Source organism: Durio zibethinus, chromosome 24 (genome assembly GCF_047325235.1).
Source record: "Durio zibethinus cultivar Kanyao isolate XHJ-2024 chromosome 24, ASM4732523v1, whole genome shotgun sequence".
Lineage (NCBI taxonomy): Eukaryota > Viridiplantae > Streptophyta > Magnoliopsida > Malvales > Malvaceae > Durio > Durio zibethinus.
Genome location: NC_143185.1, coordinates 20,572,665 through 20,589,876, shown reverse-complemented (window position 1 = coordinate 20,589,876; position 17,212 = coordinate 20,572,665). Strand labels below are relative to the sequence as shown.

The 17,212-nt window shown below is 35.9% G+C and overlaps 4 protein-coding genes and 1 pseudogene across 5 annotated transcripts; 3 read left to right on the top strand and 2 right to left on the bottom strand.

Annotated features, from left to right (window-relative positions):
* Positions 1-192: 192 nt before the first annotated feature.
* LOC111316243 (uncharacterized) lies at positions 193-4,371 on the bottom strand. Its single transcript, XM_089753745.1, has 11 exons — positions 2,822-4,371; positions 2,522-2,632; positions 2,383-2,415; positions 2,028-2,205; positions 1,745-1,926; positions 1,271-1,407; positions 1,066-1,161; positions 848-917; positions 677-751; positions 561-606; positions 193-453 (listed from the first exon to the last, which is right to left on the bottom strand). The coding sequence occupies exons 1-11, from the start codon at positions 4,289-4,291 to the stop codon at positions 392-394; spliced, it is 2,460 nt and encodes an 819-aa protein (XP_089609871.1). The 5' UTR covers positions 4,292-4,371; the 3' UTR covers positions 193-391.
* Positions 4,372-5,419: 1,048 nt separating this feature from the next.
* Positions 5,420-9,033, bottom strand: LOC149512037 (uncharacterized). The gene is made up of 4 exons (XM_089753547.1): positions 8,415-9,033; positions 8,230-8,307; positions 7,123-7,292; positions 5,420-5,857 (listed from the first exon to the last, which is right to left on the bottom strand). The coding sequence occupies exons 3-4, from the start codon at positions 7,194-7,196 to the stop codon at positions 5,554-5,556; spliced, it is 378 nt and encodes a 125-aa protein (XP_089609673.1). The 5' UTR covers positions 7,197-7,292; positions 8,230-8,307; positions 8,415-9,033; the 3' UTR covers positions 5,420-5,553.
* Positions 9,034-9,281: 248 nt separating this feature from the next.
* LOC111317191 (uncharacterized) lies at positions 9,282-12,165 on the top strand. Its single transcript, XM_022919591.2, has 4 exons — positions 9,282-10,016; positions 10,104-10,206; positions 11,275-11,456; positions 11,611-12,165. Exons 1-4 carry the CDS (start codon positions 9,448-9,450, stop codon positions 11,873-11,875), a joined length of 1,119 nt encoding a protein of 372 aa, XP_022775326.2. The 5' UTR covers positions 9,282-9,447; the 3' UTR covers positions 11,876-12,165.
* A 123-nt stretch (positions 12,166-12,288) lies between these two features.
* LOC111316470 (phosphopantetheine adenylyltransferase-like) lies at positions 12,289-14,921 on the top strand (annotated as a pseudogene). The gene is made up of 7 exons (XR_016333165.1): positions 12,289-12,718; positions 12,927-13,077; positions 13,592-13,663; positions 13,827-13,886; positions 13,994-14,088; positions 14,452-14,520; positions 14,667-14,921. The product of XR_016333165.1 is annotated as a phosphopantetheine adenylyltransferase-like (transcript).
* A 396-nt stretch (positions 14,922-15,317) lies between these two features.
* Positions 15,318-16,692, top strand: LOC149512036 (syntaxin-112-like). Its single transcript, XM_089753546.1, has 2 exons — positions 15,318-15,428; positions 15,575-16,692. Exon 2 carries the CDS (start codon positions 15,621-15,623, stop codon positions 16,521-16,523), a length of 903 nt encoding a protein of 300 aa, XP_089609672.1. The 5' UTR covers positions 15,318-15,428; positions 15,575-15,620; the 3' UTR covers positions 16,524-16,692.
* Positions 16,693-17,212: the final 520 nt, after the last annotated feature.

Genomic DNA, 17,212 nt, shown 5'->3' with positions numbered 1-17,212 from the left:
AGAGAGAATGAATTGGATAAAACGATCAACCTTTTATCCTAAATTTAAAAAAAAAAAAAAAATTTGTATAAGATTTAAACACATCTCAGCAAATTGAGTTTATCAAGGTTTTAGATTTCCTTCATGTTCTTCCATACCAAATTTCCATGCTTTTCTCTCTCACATAGTAGGGGATTGGGTGCTGAAGTAGATATAAGAACTGCATTTCATTCATTGATACGAGTCAAACATGCTTTTGTCTGACAATCTGAAGGACAACCCCTTCTGATAACATATTTCTACAACAGTAGCAGCTGGATTGTGACCAATCTTTGCAAGAGAAACTCATATTCTGAAAAATTCAGTATCTAGTGCAACAAATGACTTGAAAAAAGCATAGTTCCGCCCAATATTACACCAGCTGACGATTACCGGTGCTCTTCCTATATATGCTCATAAACTTGACCACAAACTCTGCCAAAAACAAAACGCATAAACTGGGGATTTTTCTCAAACTTTAAGACAGATACTGAAGTATTGTAAGAAATGACAAATTTTGAACCAGGGTGTTTCCATCTTACCTTCTAATTTCAACAAAGCACTTGTTCCTGTTGGGAGCCTCTTGTCCTGTAACAATACACATGAGTTACTTTTGCCTGTCTGCAAAACAATATGACACGAGCAGGACAGAACTTACATAATAAGCATGCCAGTAATAAAGTTCCCTTTTTATACCAGCTTCAACTTGCTTAAGAAACTGTTCTACCAGCTTCTGCAGGTTGTAAAAGCAACTATATCAGGAAAAAAAAAAAAGAGATTTTTGGTAACTTTTTCATTGAATGATTCTCTGGGGTTTCAAATTCATCACCTGGAGAATCAGTTTGGGATGTACAAAATCCAGAAGAAGCTTTTGAAACTTTCCCCGTACAAAGAATAATCTGACAGAATCACTTATGCGGAATGTCACTTCTGTTTTCGAGCTTTGTATAGTTTGAAGAACCATAGTTTGTCCCCTCGACTTTGTTCTTCAGGTGGGAAGAAGGAATTGAACAATAAAAAAAAAAAAAGGAAAAGCTTAAAAGTTACCTATCTTTTGATGGCTCAGAAAGGATTTCTGACGCGAGTTCTATCAAGACTTCTTCCCATCCTAGTGGAATTGGTTGGTCATCAGCAAAAGGATAGCTGCATTAGCAAAGTATCACATTTTAAGAACAAATATGGTTTGCGGCCTTTAATGGCTTACTCTTATAAATTCATTGGAAATCTAAGGAGATTTGCTTCAAGTTCTTACTTGTGTGCTTTGCATGCTTCAAGAGCCATGATTGCTTTCCTCAGGTTTTGCTTTGATTTGGCAGCAATCTTAGCAGCAAAACTCATAGGTAGATCAAAGTCCTCTTTCCTGGCAATCTGGATTAGTACCTCCATGATCTGCAAATTTGATAGTCAGAGTGGTAAGAAAATTAGATATAAGCACTTGTTAAAGCATGTTCTGATCTTATCAATCCTGCACAATATTTTATCAGCCCAAACTTAGCCAAAAGATGGTACTGCAAAAAAAGCACTAAACCTTAAATACCATCCATCATCAACAGGGCAAAAACAAAGTGGGTTCCATCTTGAGGAGCTTGGAAAGGCTAACAATGGCGGTGGGCATGTCATTGTACAAAATGAAAGCAGCAAAGGTATGTTGACATAATATGATTGCCATATACATTCAACTATACAAGGAAATGAGTTACACCGCAAAACTGATACGAATACTTACTTCATGAGTAACTGGGGCATCTACTTTTATAACTTTGCAGCGATTCTTTACTGATTCTAGGATATCTATGTCATCTTCACAGCAGAGTATGAATTTACAAGAATCTGAATGACAATCCATAATCCATTTTATCAAGTGATGAATGCTTTCTGATGCCTTGTCAACATCATAAAGAACTATAACTGAAATAAACATGGAACCTTATTAGCTTTTAGTTGATTGCTTTAAACTGCTCAAGAGGAAGTTTGCTTGTATATGTTAAAGAAAATTAAAGAAATTAAACCTTTGTAATCAGTCTTGAAATCAGCAGTGCTCACTTCAGGGGTAACGGTATAATTGGTGCTTATTTCCTTGACTAATCCCATTAATGCATATTTAGCATTTGTTTCCAAGTTCACATTAAGCTCCACATGATGAGCACTCCAAGCAAGTGGAACAGTAACTTGCGTTGGCCTTATGTCCTGTCCAGATTCAAATTACAAGATGCCAAACTCTAAATCAATGGTGATAGAATTTGATGGCAGAGTAGGAATCATCATCTGGCTTAGTTGAAATGGGGAAAACATTATTTTAGAGAAGACTGAGTATATGAATTTTGAGGCTTTCTTTAGTACTCTCTACATGTTAAAATATAATACCTGAGCCTGGAATTGCCTTAATTCATGAGATACCTGTGCCAAAAGAGAAAAAGAAAAATGCTAGAGTCAACTTAGGTATCTACCAAAATTTAAAATGTGAAAAACAATCCGATATCTTTCTGTATCACCGGAGACATACATTCCCACCAGGGTCGCCATATATTTCACGCAGGAAAGCCATTGTTAGTGCTCTTTTGCCAGAACCAGATGGTCCTTTGAACAATATATGAGGACAACTCTCATGGGATACCTAAAAGTGAAACAAACGATAAGTGAAAACTTCATAAGAAATGCTGATAAAAAAAATACAGCAACAAGAATAAAACATCTTTTTTCTCTCTACGGAATGACTTGCATCGCGAACTAAAACGTTACTACAGTATATGCAGTGGATGAGAAATTAGATAAGGAACAGAAGACTTTTAGGTAAAGGACCTACAAGTTGCTTTAGAAGTTGAGCTTCTTGCTTACGACAAGTGAATCCATTCAAAGAAGCTGGTTGATATTTATCAGCCCAAAATTGCCTCAGTTTTTCAACAACAAATGCCTTCTCAATGAAAGAGGCCTCATCAAATGCTTGTTTTTCTGTTGATTTTTTTGACGTGCTGCAGGGTACTTTCCTCATCACACAAGCAAACAAGGCCTCTCCCTTTCGTCTACTGGTGGTGAACTTTCCTACGTTTATACTACTACTCCTCCCACTACTATCACTTATCGCACTAATTTGAGTGCTAACCTTACCTCTACTCTGTCTGCTAGCAGCTGAATTAGAAGTCATAGTTGTTCGTGATAAACCAGCGCTTGATGAGGACCCTCGAGCTTTCTGATCAATATTTCCATTAGCTCTTATTTGTTGATGGGAAGCAGAATCATCTTGGTCATACGTTGGTGGCCTTGGAAGAAAATGATTTTCAAAGCCACTATTATTTGGCAAGACATTCTTTGGCATTGCCGGGGCCCCAGCTTCACGAGAAAAGAAGATATCACCAGGTGAAATGGACTCTGTGCTTTCAAACATAGCATCATTATATATAGGGCTTCTGGAAATCTTTGTGTTGGCTACCATTTCATTGATTTCACCGACTGATTGTTGTTTCACCAGGGAAGCTTCTCTTGGTTTGCGTATCATGTTCCTTGAGATTGGCGAGGGTGTCCGTTCCCCTCTTTGCTCCAATTTGCCATGACCAAGAATATTAATGTTACGTTGGTCCTCTCTAAATCTTTGTCTGGGTGGGGCAGTCACTGATCGACGACTATAGTTTGATTTTTCACTCACTCTACCAGCCGCAGGAAGTTTCGCGATTGTTTCTCTTTCAACTCTTCCCATTTCATTATTCAGTTTATGCTCCTTTTTCCCAGGTTTATAAGGATAGACATGCGTTAAATGCTCGGAGTTTGACGAGAGGCTAATAATTCTACCATCATCTCTCCTTGTCTTGTAAGGAGACTTGCTGTTATGTCTCCTTGGAAGGCGACTAGTTCTAGGTGGAGACCCTTCATCATATTCGACCTTTGAAGAATGTCTTCGGCTGAGCTTCAAAGGGCTAATGTTTCTCGGCAAATTGGACTTGATTTCATTTGCCTCTACAAGGTTGGATGTTCCGTTCTTTTGGTTATGATCATGCCAGGGACTCTCATGCCATTCAGCCTCTGTATCTGACGGCTCATAACCACTCCGCCTTTGCTTCAATGGAGCCCAGGAATGAGGCTGAGAAGCTTTGCTGCTTTGTGACAAGTTCTCCATTTCTCTGAAACTGAACCAATGAAGTAAAACTGAGAGAAAATGTATCCGAAGAAGATGCTTATTAAATTTAAACAATCCGATGGTTACAAAGCATATGCATCGGTGAAGACTATGCCCTTTGGGGTGGACAGTTAAGGTTTTATCCAGCAATTTCATAACTTCCATGCTCTTTGTTTCCTGTAATTTCTAGGCTTCCTTCGAGGATGCTTTTTGTCTCATCGTTCTTTGTCTCTCTGCCGCATTACCTGCTTGTCTGTTGCTGGCATTAACTGCATGTCTTCTCTCTCTCCCTGGAAGCTATAGCTGCTTGATTGCCATTTAAATTTGATTAATTAATTTATTGTGAAGGTGATTCTTGTTGCTGAAAAGTTGTTCATTTTCCCAAACTGTCAACCTGATAATCTTGTAGAGAGATATTTTAGTATCTGCCGATGATTTTTTTGGACATTTTGAACTCAGAAAACAAGGTCGGCTACTTTTGGCTGCATTGTCTATTGTTTTTAGCTGTAAAAACAAGGTGATGCAGAAACATCAAAGGGACAATTTTCCTGAAATATTGTCAACTGGATTGCAAACAAGGTTTAACGGAAACAAAAGTTCATTCAAACATACTGAATGGTTTTGTTTGATCTTGGATTTCAGCTAAAACCTAAAGCTGTTCTATGGTTGTAGCATGTCAAATGGAAGAGTCTGAAAATTACATTAGTGCTACAGCAATGGAGGGCATATTCCATCATCTAAACTAAATTCCAGTAAATCTTTAATCAAACTGATGATTTTTACTTAAAATTCTAAATGACAGGAATTAGAAAGAATCATCCCATTTTATTGTTAAAATAATCTCTTAATATTGTCATCTTACTTGGAGCTATCTGTTAGAGGTTGCTGAATTGATTTGTTATCATTGGAAACAATGGCATATCTGGCTCAATCAACATTCAACAGAGAATTCCATGAATGTAAGTTTGACCCAAGATTAGTTATTGCTGGTGAGAAAATGTAGCAAATTTAAATGTGTTTCTTATAAATTGGAGCTTGCATCAGGGAAATGAGGAAGAATAATAACAATAATATTCTTCTTTTTTTTTTTCATATTTTAGCCAATTTTTAAACTCAAACGAACCTGCAATTGACATTATTTGGGAATAAGCATTCCATTCACGGAAAAACCTACGGTGGTTTGCTATAATCTGTTTCTGCAACTGAGCATAAGTGAATCAATTATTGTACTTATCCTGATTTTACATTTTAAAACTAACAATTCATTCAAAGATACAACATTACCAGAAAGCGTAAAAACCTTCCCCTTTTGTTTCCAAGAAACCTGTGATAAAAAATGACCAACTATCTTGCATATATATGGCAAACATAGTGAGCTTCAGGGATTTACTTCAATCAATGGATTTACAGTTATATTACAGGTAAAACTATAGCCAGGGTGAGCGAAGATGCCTGAAAACTGTACATCTTTGGAGAGAAGCTTTTGCAGCTAGAGTGGACAACCAGTCCGCCAAGGCCTTATTAACAAGCTCTGGAACTTCATCATGTGGACAATGCGCTGCCTTTAGGTTTACGTGAATTGTGTTTGATAGAATTCTTTGTTTGGGTGGCCTTGGAAGACCCATCCAAGGGTCTAAGTCACCCCAAAGCAACAGCAGTGGGCAAGTTAGCTTGCTCAAGAAACTGTCTAGAGTGTACTCAGTTTGATTCAACAGGAATCGTGTCATTAACCTGTGATAATCAACAGTGTAACAAAAATGAAAGTCGGGGAAGAGAGATAAAACTGCACATAAACTGGTTTTAACAGCTAATTTTACAGACACCATTATCTAAATTCTTCAAGTGATCAGCAAGCTATATGCTACTCATTTTTCTTTTGAAGGTCTAGATAAGTATTCACGTAATTGATAAGTGATCAACAACCTTATTATTATTATTATTATTATCATTATCATCGGTGAAGGACCTTTCACTATAGTATGCAGTAGTATAATTTCCTGCAAAAAAAACCTTATTATTATTCACGACATGTTAGATGTTAGAGCCATTGATTTCAATTTCGATGAAGTGGCATTTCCATCTAACCATGAAATGGACTCTCCATTTCAGAAGCCAAATGGAGAGGAGCCAAATCCTATAAATTCAGTGACGACTAGTGAGGTTAGCACGAGGCTCTGCAGAATCTCAAACATGATTTACATAATGAGTTAATTGATTTGAGAACACAACTTATAGCATCAATGGAATGGAACAAATAGGCCAATATACTTATGGACAAAAATGCAGACCTGAAGGTATGTGTTCGTAGAAAAGGGCATGCTAGAAGGCTATGCATTAATTAGAGGAAGCAGGTTCTCAAGGTCAAGGGGGGCATATGTCTCAATTCTCAAATATGACATCAATTGGCACCTAGCATTAGAAACCTCTAACGCCTGACTTAGAGGATGAATATCCTGAGGGTATCTATCATATAATCAAACAAAACCAGTACTCAAGAAGGTTAGAGCTGATCTTATAAAAATTGGAAATCTAATACATTGTTTGAACATTTATAAAATATTGGTAAAGCTTAAACCAGATTTTCTGGCCCAAGAAACTCATTTTACTTCTCTTTAACCGTATGTCCAGAACCAGAAACTCCAAGAACGGAAGTAAAACTCAAAGCAGTAAGCTTTGTCCTAATGTTTTGGAATTTTGACTGGTGAAGATCAAGCTCTTAACAAGGAAACTGCACTAGCTATCATGAAAGCTTTGTTTCAGGATGTAATTCAGACTCATATGTGTATAGCATTTAATATAATCATGCATATATGCATTTTTACAAGCAAAAACCACATTGAAGCTTATTCCTTGAATATCAGACAACAGCATGTTAAGATTCATTTGTTGTGATTACTGAATGTCACAAGCATTGAAACTTCTGTTTTATCATATCATTTGATCATACATGCAGGAATGAGAAGAAGAGATAAATGTTTCTTTTTCTTGGCTGCTACCTGTTTCCGACTAAAACTGCAGGCTCTTTTACTATCTCCTTCAAAAAATCAACAACTTGATCTCTCAATATCATTACATCATACTCAATAATCGATTTCTCGATCCACCCAAATCCTGGCAAGTCTATGGCATAACTTTGTAACTTTTAGCCAGTTCAGGTATGTTATACCTGCAAATTTAGAGCACAGTAAGAGCATTTATGGCGGATATGGTTTAGAACGTGAGATCATAATACTGTTACTAAACAACAATAGTCAAAATTAACCAGAATGCGATGGGTATTTTCTGCTTTGAGCCTCTAATTCTCGTTGTTTGAGTTTCACAAGAAACTGCAATTAAATTTTAAATTAAAAGGTACACTATTTACAGTTCAAACTACTGAAAATTAATCCAGAAGTTCTTCGGGTTGGCTACATGAATCGTTTCATGCTAGCTTCTGGGACAATAACATGCTCTCCAAAGGAGAATTAGTACAGGCAAGAATTTGAATAATATCTTTTTTTTTTTTTTCAGTGATCATGAAATTATTTATGCTAAATCCTCAAATGAGCTGCTAAAGTAAGTATATCTGCAAAAGATTCTGTGGGTTGGCTCCATGAATCCTTTCATGCTAGCTTCTGGGAGAATACCATGCTCTCCAAAGGAGAATTAGTACAGGCAAGAATTTGAATAATATCTTTTATTTATTTTTTCAGTAATCATGAAATTATTTATGCTAAATCCTCAAATGAGCTGATAAAGTATATCTGCAAAAGATTCACAAAAGGAAATGTGAAAAATATAGTAAAATTTTTGTTCTCTAGAGAATTCTATATTTGTAAATATAGGCTGCATATAGTCTAAACTGTAGACTGCCTTTAGCGACCAAAACCAAGTTATAGTCCAGCAAAAGTTTGATTGCTACTCTAAGACAGAACACAAAGTCTCCGCTAAAAGTAGTTTGTTTGACCAAACTATCTTGAAATCTGTCACCATTTGCCAGTTTAGTTAGTTACCAAGATTGCAGGAAATAACAAAACGAATTCCAAGTTGAAGAAACAAATAAACGATTGAATGAATGGATAAAGATGATGGAACAACAAGAACTAATTGGCTAAGGTAAAAACCTGAGCTCATGACTGAGACACCAGATGCCACAATACCCTTTAAAGACAAACCCCTCCTGTTCATCTCACATTTGCTTCCTTCATGTGAATGGCAGAAAAACATAGATAAAGTAATCAGTTTCCAAATAGAAGTGAAACAGAGTTAACAAATAGAAAGTTGAAGATTAGAGATGAAATTAGCTTACGTGGCTGATGATAGATTCTTGAAGGAGCAAGAAACTTGTTAGAGATTGGGTTAAAGAACTCTGTTCTCACTGAGGTTGAGAGTCTCCACATGAAGAAGACACTTCTTCAAGAATAGTTCTTAAACACTGACTCAACAATGAAGAGCAACCTTTAATTACTAGCCAAAAAAAGAACTCTAAATGAGAGTCAAAGAAAGAGAGAAGTGGGCACAAGGGGATTTTTTAAGAGTTGGTATGTTATGTGGCTCTCTGGCTGATGTAACTTTAGGAGTTGTGGCAAAGTCCAAGCCGTTGACCAGATTTTGATCTTGTATCCCATTTTCCCTATGAACCGCCAAATTTCCAGGCAACTTAAGATCATTTTACAGTTTCAATGCCGATTACATTTCTTTTGTCTCAAAAACAATCCGAATTTGAGGAAGTTTGATTGCACTTCTAATATGCAAATTCGAAGTTCAAATAACGGTCCTCATTAATGCTGGGAAACTTTTTACCCAGAATTTCTCTAATATGAAGGTCCTTTTTTTCTTGTTATCTTCATTAATCTATCAAATGTGATACCAAAAAGGCCAAAACAGAAATAAGAAAGTGACAGCCGCTAAAACGTTCATCCCCTCACAAATCAATGATACAGCTTTGAAAGTGGATTTCCAAAAACGTACACATCTTCCAAAAGTTCAAATATAGTAATTTTTAATTCTAGCAACCACCACCTTTCATTGTCTGTGAAAAAATGATTTTCTAAAGAACCAGCGAATAAAATAAATAAAGACAAAAGCTTCCTGAACTTTTGCAACCCTAAACATGAGCTTTAGTCCTTGGTACTTTTTTTCCTTTTGAGCAATCCGAGTCAAATCAACGTGTAAAGCGCTGAAAGAGGTAGATCCGCAACACACTAGACACAAGACCCATAATAGTAGCCCTGAGCTTCTAGGCTTTCAACTTGCATAATATTTTCTTTCGATATTTTAAATGTGGAACAAGCCATTATGAACCTTCTCGCTTTTTAGATCCTCAGATTAAATTTTCGGCCATGAAGGCTGCTCCCTCTAACGCTCTCAGTTTTTCTTCAAATATCGAAAAACTGACAGCAACCCAACCATTTCCAACTAAATTTACAGGAACCCATTTTCTCAAACTCCCTCAAAGCTTCCCAAAGTACTCCTTTTTGAGAGCTTCAGCAAATCCCTTTAGTTCTGCTTTTCTCTCCATTTCTTCTTCTTTCAATGCATTCCTCGAATCCAATGTAGACGACACGGGTTTAGCTTGGAACAAAGGGCCGGAGATTGTTATCGATGGAAGTGGAAAAGCTAAGGCTTTAGGAAGAAAAGAGAAAGTCATAACAGTGGTTCTTTTGGGATGGCTCGGGGCTACAACCAAGCATTTAAAGAGATATGTGGAATGGTATAATTCAAGAGGAATCCATGCGGTTACTTTTATTGTAGAAATGAAGGGGTTGCGGTGCTTCGATCCGGTTGCAAGGCTTGACAAGCGTATAGCTGAGTTGGAAAATAAGTTGGCCAGATGGGTTTTGGAGAAAGAGGAAGATGGTCGTGAAAGGTGCCTCATTTTCCATACTTTTAGCAACACTGGCTGGCTCGTGTAAGTTTTTATGAATAAAGGTCTTTTTTTATTTTTAAATTTTGGTTATGCAAAGTAAATTTTGGCATTATTTGGTTCTTTTGGCAGATATGGTTCACTTCTTGACCGTTTTCAGAGAAGAGGGGGATTGAAAGAGAAGATAGGAGGAGTTATTATTGATTCAGGGTCAGCCGATCTTTCAAATCCTAAGGTTTCGTTTTATATGATGATTCTTTGAGCTTTGAGTTTTGATGTTTTAACATTAAGTAGATCTTGATTCATGATTGATGGATGAGTACTCAGTGGGCTTTGAGTTTTGAAAGAAAGCTTTTTGTCAAATTATTAACTTGAGTACTTTAGCTGAAATTACTAAAGATCTGGTCTTAAATAGAACACAATGGAATTAATAAGATCCAATCTGAACTGATAGAATTGGAAAAGGCTGGTTGGTGTAGGTCATCATCTTTCTTTCCAGGTAGGCAAAGAGAATTGTGACTAATCTGGCCTTTGAACAAAAGAATGAGGCTGAGTCCTGGTTCTGGACAAAACAGTTGGAAATTTCTGTCACTTGGTGGCATTGCTCTATATTATGGTCAAAGTTACATACGGTGTTATGCTTCTTTTACTCTATGCTGAAACCTTAGATTCACGTATTAGCTGTAGAAAAGACATTAGAATGTGTATTAGTGGGAAATTATCATATTCATTCTGAAAAATATATGTAGTGATTTGTGAAACAGATGCAAAATTGTCTGTCATCTGGATGTTCAAATAATAGGCTTTTTACTACTTGATATCTTTGCTTATTAATTCCAACTTGTTCAGAGCTCTATTATAGCATTTTGATTTTCACAAGACTCTTGTAAATTTTACGAGGTTTTTAAAAGGTTAAAGGCTCAAGGTCGTTGACTGGGAGCTTCACTCGCATTTTTTATCTGTTTTCATTCTCATGCTCTTATACTCTCCAGCAAGGAGAAAAGGGCTCATCCTATCCTAGGATACTCACAGTATTTAAGCAGTACTATCATTTTCTTCTTCTTTTTTTCCCCTTCAAAAATCTGGGAAATTATATATATTGTATTTGTCTCCAGCATTAAAATAAAAAACCTAGTTAAATTTCTTTGACCTCACTTGCTGCTGTATAAAAGTGTAGGTCCATATTTCTGGCTTTGGACTTTGTAATTTCATTTTGATGAAGTAATTATCCTCATTTTAAAAATCCCGGCTTTTCCAATCAAATCGATTGGGAAAATTTGTGATTAGTCACATACCTTTACAGGTCTGGGCAGCTGGTTTTGCTGCTGCTATACTGAAGAAATGCAACTCTTCAACAAATGGATTAGAAATTGAAGTGACCGATTCAAAATTGCACAAAGAGGAACCTGAGATGGCAGAAGCTTTGCTGCTATCTACCCTCGAAAAGTTTTTCACATTCCTTCTAAATATGCCTGATGTGAACAGGTAGGCTTTCTCTTTATGCCTAATATTCGTTCCCATATGTATATGCTTTAATTCCTAAATGCCATGCTATTTGCTCTCTCTGAGTATGATCAAATATTGTGGTTGTGGTATGTAACTGATTGATGCTAGCTATTACTTTTTCCTCCTCCTGCAGACATTTAAGAACAATCATTAAGGCTGCCTTGGAGAACCCTCCTCCCTGGCCTCAGCTGTATCTTTATAGCACAGCTGATCAGGTCATTCCATATAAATCAGTTGAGAGGTGTGTTGAGGAGATGAGCAAGAAGGGAATAAAAGTGTTCTCCTTCAACTTTGGCACATCTCACCATGTGGACCACTATCGGAATTATCCCAACATATATTCATCAGAGCTTCATAATTTTTTGAAAGAATGCTTTGCTAACTTCAAACAAACATGAACCCTCCAAGTACTTTAATCCATTTGTATTAGTGCATTCCTTTAGTAATAATAACATTCGGAGGCTGGACAGAATATTGAACTTCACTTATCAAGTTGATGCTAAGAGATCATGGCTGCATGCTTATAAATCGTAATAAGAAATGCAGTCATGCTAAAGTCGCAAAACATTTCTTATTTTGAATGTATCTGGTTCTTAGAAGTTGGTGCTATGAATTTCACTGCTGTTGTAACCCTGCACTATGAAGATTATGGTATCAAGCTTTTAATGTGCTGGTTGTGGATGTGAAATTTTGTGGTTTTGTGTTTGCTGAAATTGGTTTGAGTTAGGCTGGCTTGTCATTTGGGTTTCTGGGGTTATTTAGCAGGCATGTTTCTTTTGGTTATAAACTAAATTCATGCTAACAGGATATTGTTAGGCAAAGCATTTTTCTAAAAATGATTTCATGAATCAAATCAAGCTCGAATTTGTTGATATTAAAATTAATAAGGCTTTTATTAGCTAATTAGACCTGATTATAGCAATGTTTAGATGCAAAGTGGGTGACCAACTTTTAGATTGAAAGCAACCTTACTCTACTTAGGGGGCAAGAATTCCATTGTTGTCAATCTCGTCTCTAGCACAAGATAGACATTTGAATTCCATTATTGTATTTTAAGCATTTATTTGCAGCGGCTGCTCCTGTTTATTTTGTTTACTTGTTCAAGCATTACTGTTCATTAGAAAAAATTTTTTTTGGGGTTTTTCAAAACACGTGTCTGGTTTGAGCATTTCCAAACAAAAGGTCATCGAAATTGTCGTCCCAGATAATCGAATCAACACCGACGACAATTACATAGATAGGTACCTGACAACTGAAAACCTCATTAAGTGTTATAAACCCAAGAAAAAGATAGAAGTTGTCCAGTTTCAGTGTACCAAATACCAAGTCAGATTCTGAATTTTTTTTATATATTTTTTTCCACATTTGACCTTACATTGAAACTGGAAAGGTCAGAAAAGCAGAAGAAATGAAACCTGTCTCTTTTTTTCCTTGGTCGCTGTGTTTCAGTTGTCTGATATAGATGACGATGATGGAGGAGCAGAAGGGTAATCAATCAACTTTGGTGAATCAAAAACTATCGCCACCAAATTCATATGGCTCCATCGTTCTCGGTGGCACCTTTGACCGCTTGCACGACGGCCACCGCCTCTTCCTCAAAGTAACTAATATCTCTCTTTTCTGTTTTTCTTTTACTTAGGGATATCAGTAGGTAAAGTATAGATAAGATCATTTTATCTTTAAAATTTTATATTATATTTATTTTTAATGAATATTTTAAATTTATATTTATTTTTATTATATTTATTTTCGGTAATATTTAATAGATATAAATAATTTTTATATCTATAATTTTTAAAAAAAAATAAAAATAAAAATATATTTTTAATTTATATTTTACATATTTGAATAATTTTTTATAAATATATATTAATATATTTTTTAATAAAAATATATTACTTTTAATTAATTTAAAATAATAATTTATATTATTTAATAAAATTTTATTTCTTTTTACTCAATAAAATTTAAAATCATAACCGTTTTCATATGCAAAATGTAATATTCATTCTCGTCTTTATTTAAATAAAAAAACAAAATTTTCATTGACATCTCTAGTTTTATTTATTTTTCTTTGTTAAAATATAAATGAAGAAAAAATGTTTTGGAAATAGTCTGCAGTGAAGCTGGCCAGGGATGGAATTGTGGTGGGTGTTTGTGATGTTCCCATGTTAGCCAAAAAACAGGTAAAATTACTAATTTTACATGAAGTTGTTGGCCATTTAGTCTTGACTGTACTCCCACAATTGCATGAACTAATCGAAATCCAAAACTTGATTGCTTGCTTTATGTAGAAAAACAGCAAAGACTTTTATTAGTTGTAGTATATAATCCTTTTTTTCTCTGTAGTTTGTTGAATTGATACAACCCATTGAGGAAAGGATGATTAATGTTGAGAATTACATCAAGGTATGAAATGAAACTATGAAGGACTACTACTTTTTGTCAGGAAAAAAATGGGTTTTGGTCATTTGATGATTTAGTTATAATTTTGTTTATATCTGTAATCTGTGCAGTCTATGAAGCCAAAGCTGGTGGTGCAGGTTGAACCTATTACAGATCCCTATGGACCTTCGATCATTGATGCAAATTTGGAGGCCATTGTTGTCAGGTTTGTCATTGTCTAACATATCACTAATCATCTTAGATAAGGAAAATGAGGGTTCAGGGTTGTCTCTTGTCTGGTAATTTAGCTCACATGAAGGCTTGTTCTGCTTTTGATTCTTGTGTTTTGAAGTTTGAATTGCAAAAAGTTTTGGATGGCCTTCTTTATCCCATTGCTGCACTGAATCCTTACAGTTTTAACTTTTTATCATTTCTCTGTTGGTTTTGTCTCCTTTATATTGTCAATGAATTAAATCAATAATTTGGCTGTGTTTATAAAAGTTGCAACGGCAAGAGATGAAGTACTGTTTTAAAATCCTTGATAATGCTAGTGGAATCATTCTTGCCTAACTGAACTGGTTCTTGACAGCAAGGAGACATTACCTGGTGGAGTATCAGTTAATAATAAAAGAGTTGACAGAGCCTTTCACAGTTAAAGGTTTGTTTTTGTGTTCTTTTCCCTGGTTGAGTTCTGTTCTGTAGCCAGGATTTGTATGCAACTTTGAAGTTGAGGTGAACAATTTTTCATTAGAATTTCTTGAAATTTGTGAAAGATTAGGCCTTAATATTGTGCATATTCTGCAGATTGAAGTTGTAGATCTAGTTTCTGAAGAATCTAGTGGAGGCAAGTTGAGTTCAACAAACATTAAGGAAGCTTGAGGCTGAGAAGGCCAAAAACCAACTGTCTTCCACAAACTTGATAACAAGCTGATATGATATCAATGGCTTGAAGAAAGCTTGTCAGATTTGTATAGTTCCCTTTTCTGAAACTCCAACAGAACAAATGTACAGGGACACCTGAAATTGAAATACAACAAAGCATGCAACTTCTTCTCAAAAGTATCAATATCTTGAACACAGAAGACTAAAGGGACAAACCTCCATAACTATGCCCATTGAATGTGTATTCAACATGGATATTTCAAGGAAGATAAAGAGTCATATCAACATAGCACTAAAAGATTGAACCATTAGTATTAACAAGTCATGTGCAGCTAATTTGCCATTCCCTATGAGCATAGGCACTCAAAGACCAATGAAAACAAAGTTTAGAAAAAAAAAAAAAAAAAAAACTTGTGAATGAATGATACTAGACGGTTGCGTTTAATGTGCAACCTATTTTGGCGGACTTTGATTGCCTCATCTAAAATCTAACGGCTGTCCTCTGTTAAACGAAAATTTAAATTCCATAACTGCACAATCGCGTTCCCTGATTCACTTTAAAACTCGCCCATTAAACAGAGAAAAGGGAGACAGAGAAGGGTTATTGGCATTTTAGGAAGGCTTTGACACTCAACAGAGCAGGCCTAAGATTTCTCCTTGGTTTCCTTGGAATCCCACTTTCAGGTTTGCTTCTTTACTTTCACGACTATTACATTCTTGCAATCGTTTTCTTGAATTTGTCTCTTCTTTTACTGCCAGTTAGTTTTCATTTCTGATGCATTTTTTTTCCCTTAATAAGTTTTCATTTTCTATTCTTGATTGTTTTGCAGGAGGGAATTTTTTTTTTGTTTTTTTTTTTGCAAAAATCTTGCAAAGATGAATGATCTAATGACAAAGTCGTTCTTAAGTTATGTGGAACTGAAGAAACAGGCAGAGAAAGACCTAGAGGCTGATCTTGATATGGAAAAAGGCCATGGCCAACTCAACCCCACAGATGAAAAGAACCTCTCTCAGTTCTTCCAAGAAGTGGCATCAATCAAGATCACAATGGAAGAGATTACCAATCTCGTGTTTGATCTTCAAACCCTTAATGAAGATATTAAGTCCACTCACAGCGCCAAAGTTCTTCGGGGGTTAAGAGATAGGATGGAATCAGACACGGTTTCCATTCTAAGAAAAGCAAGGATTGTCAAGGCAAGGCTTGAATCACTCGACAGATACAATGCAACCAATAGGAGATTATCAGAAGTGTATAAAGAAGGGACATGTGTTGATCGAACCAGGATATCAATAACCAATGGTTTGAGGGTTAAGCTTAGGGAAATGATGAATGAATTTCAGGCCTTGAGGGAAAAGATTTTATTAGATCATAAAGAAGATCTCAAGAGAAGATATTATAATGCCACTGGAGAGTTACCGAATGAAGACGTGCTTGAAAAGGCGATTTCAGGCGTTGAAAACGTTCAGTTATTTGCAGAGAAAGTGGAAATGGATTTGAGGAGCAAGGAAAGGCATGAGGCCGTGATGGATATTCAGCGAAGTTTGCAAAGGCTGCATCAGGTGTTTCTTGACATGGCTGTTCTTGTTGAGGCACAAGGGGAAAAAATGGATGATATTGAAGAAAATGTGGCCAATGCAGGGAATTATATCAATGGTGGAACCAACAGCCTTTACTATGCAAATCAAATGAAGAAGAAGAAGAAGGCATGGCTTTATTGGGTTTGGGCTGTTGCTCTGATTGTACTTCTAGTTTGCATCATTTCGATGCTATCTTCTTGAGAAGCACAAGCTCAGGCAACATTTTGGGCTCTTTAAAGTAGCTTGTTGCTGTTAAGTGGTTCTAGATCTGTAAATCTGTGCATCTGATTGTCTTCTGATCAAACTCTTTTTTAACTCTTTTTCTCATTTCATAAAGTGACTGATACAACATTTTGATTCTGTCGTCTGACATTAACGTCTATGGACATTGGATTTGCTTGGTTGAGATGGTATCAAATTTGGAGAATGCTCTTATTTGTTATCCATTGCTGGCTGTGTCTGTTTTCCTTCTGGCTTTGGCTCTTCTAAATTCATAACTCTCCTGTAATAATACGTACCTAACGAGGGACCAGAATTGGTTTATTTGGTGGTTTCAACATTGTGAATAAAATTTTCTGTGCTATAATTTCAGAATACGTCATTTGTAATTCATGTTCCAATTTACTTTGAACCAGGCTTCTGCCTTTCTAATTACAGTTTTTGTAGTATAAGACTATAATATACAAAAAAATTTATAACATTAAAGAGCAAGTGCCTCGATTTGGGGCATCATAAACTTGGTCGTCATGGAAGCCTGTCTTGGACTTTGTCACTGAATGGCTTGTGGAAGTTGAACCATTACCCTAATGCTGCTAGCCTTTGAAGTAATCAGTCTTTGGTCTTTAAGCTAAAAGGATTTTCACTGGTTTTGGCCTGCTGTTCTAGGATGG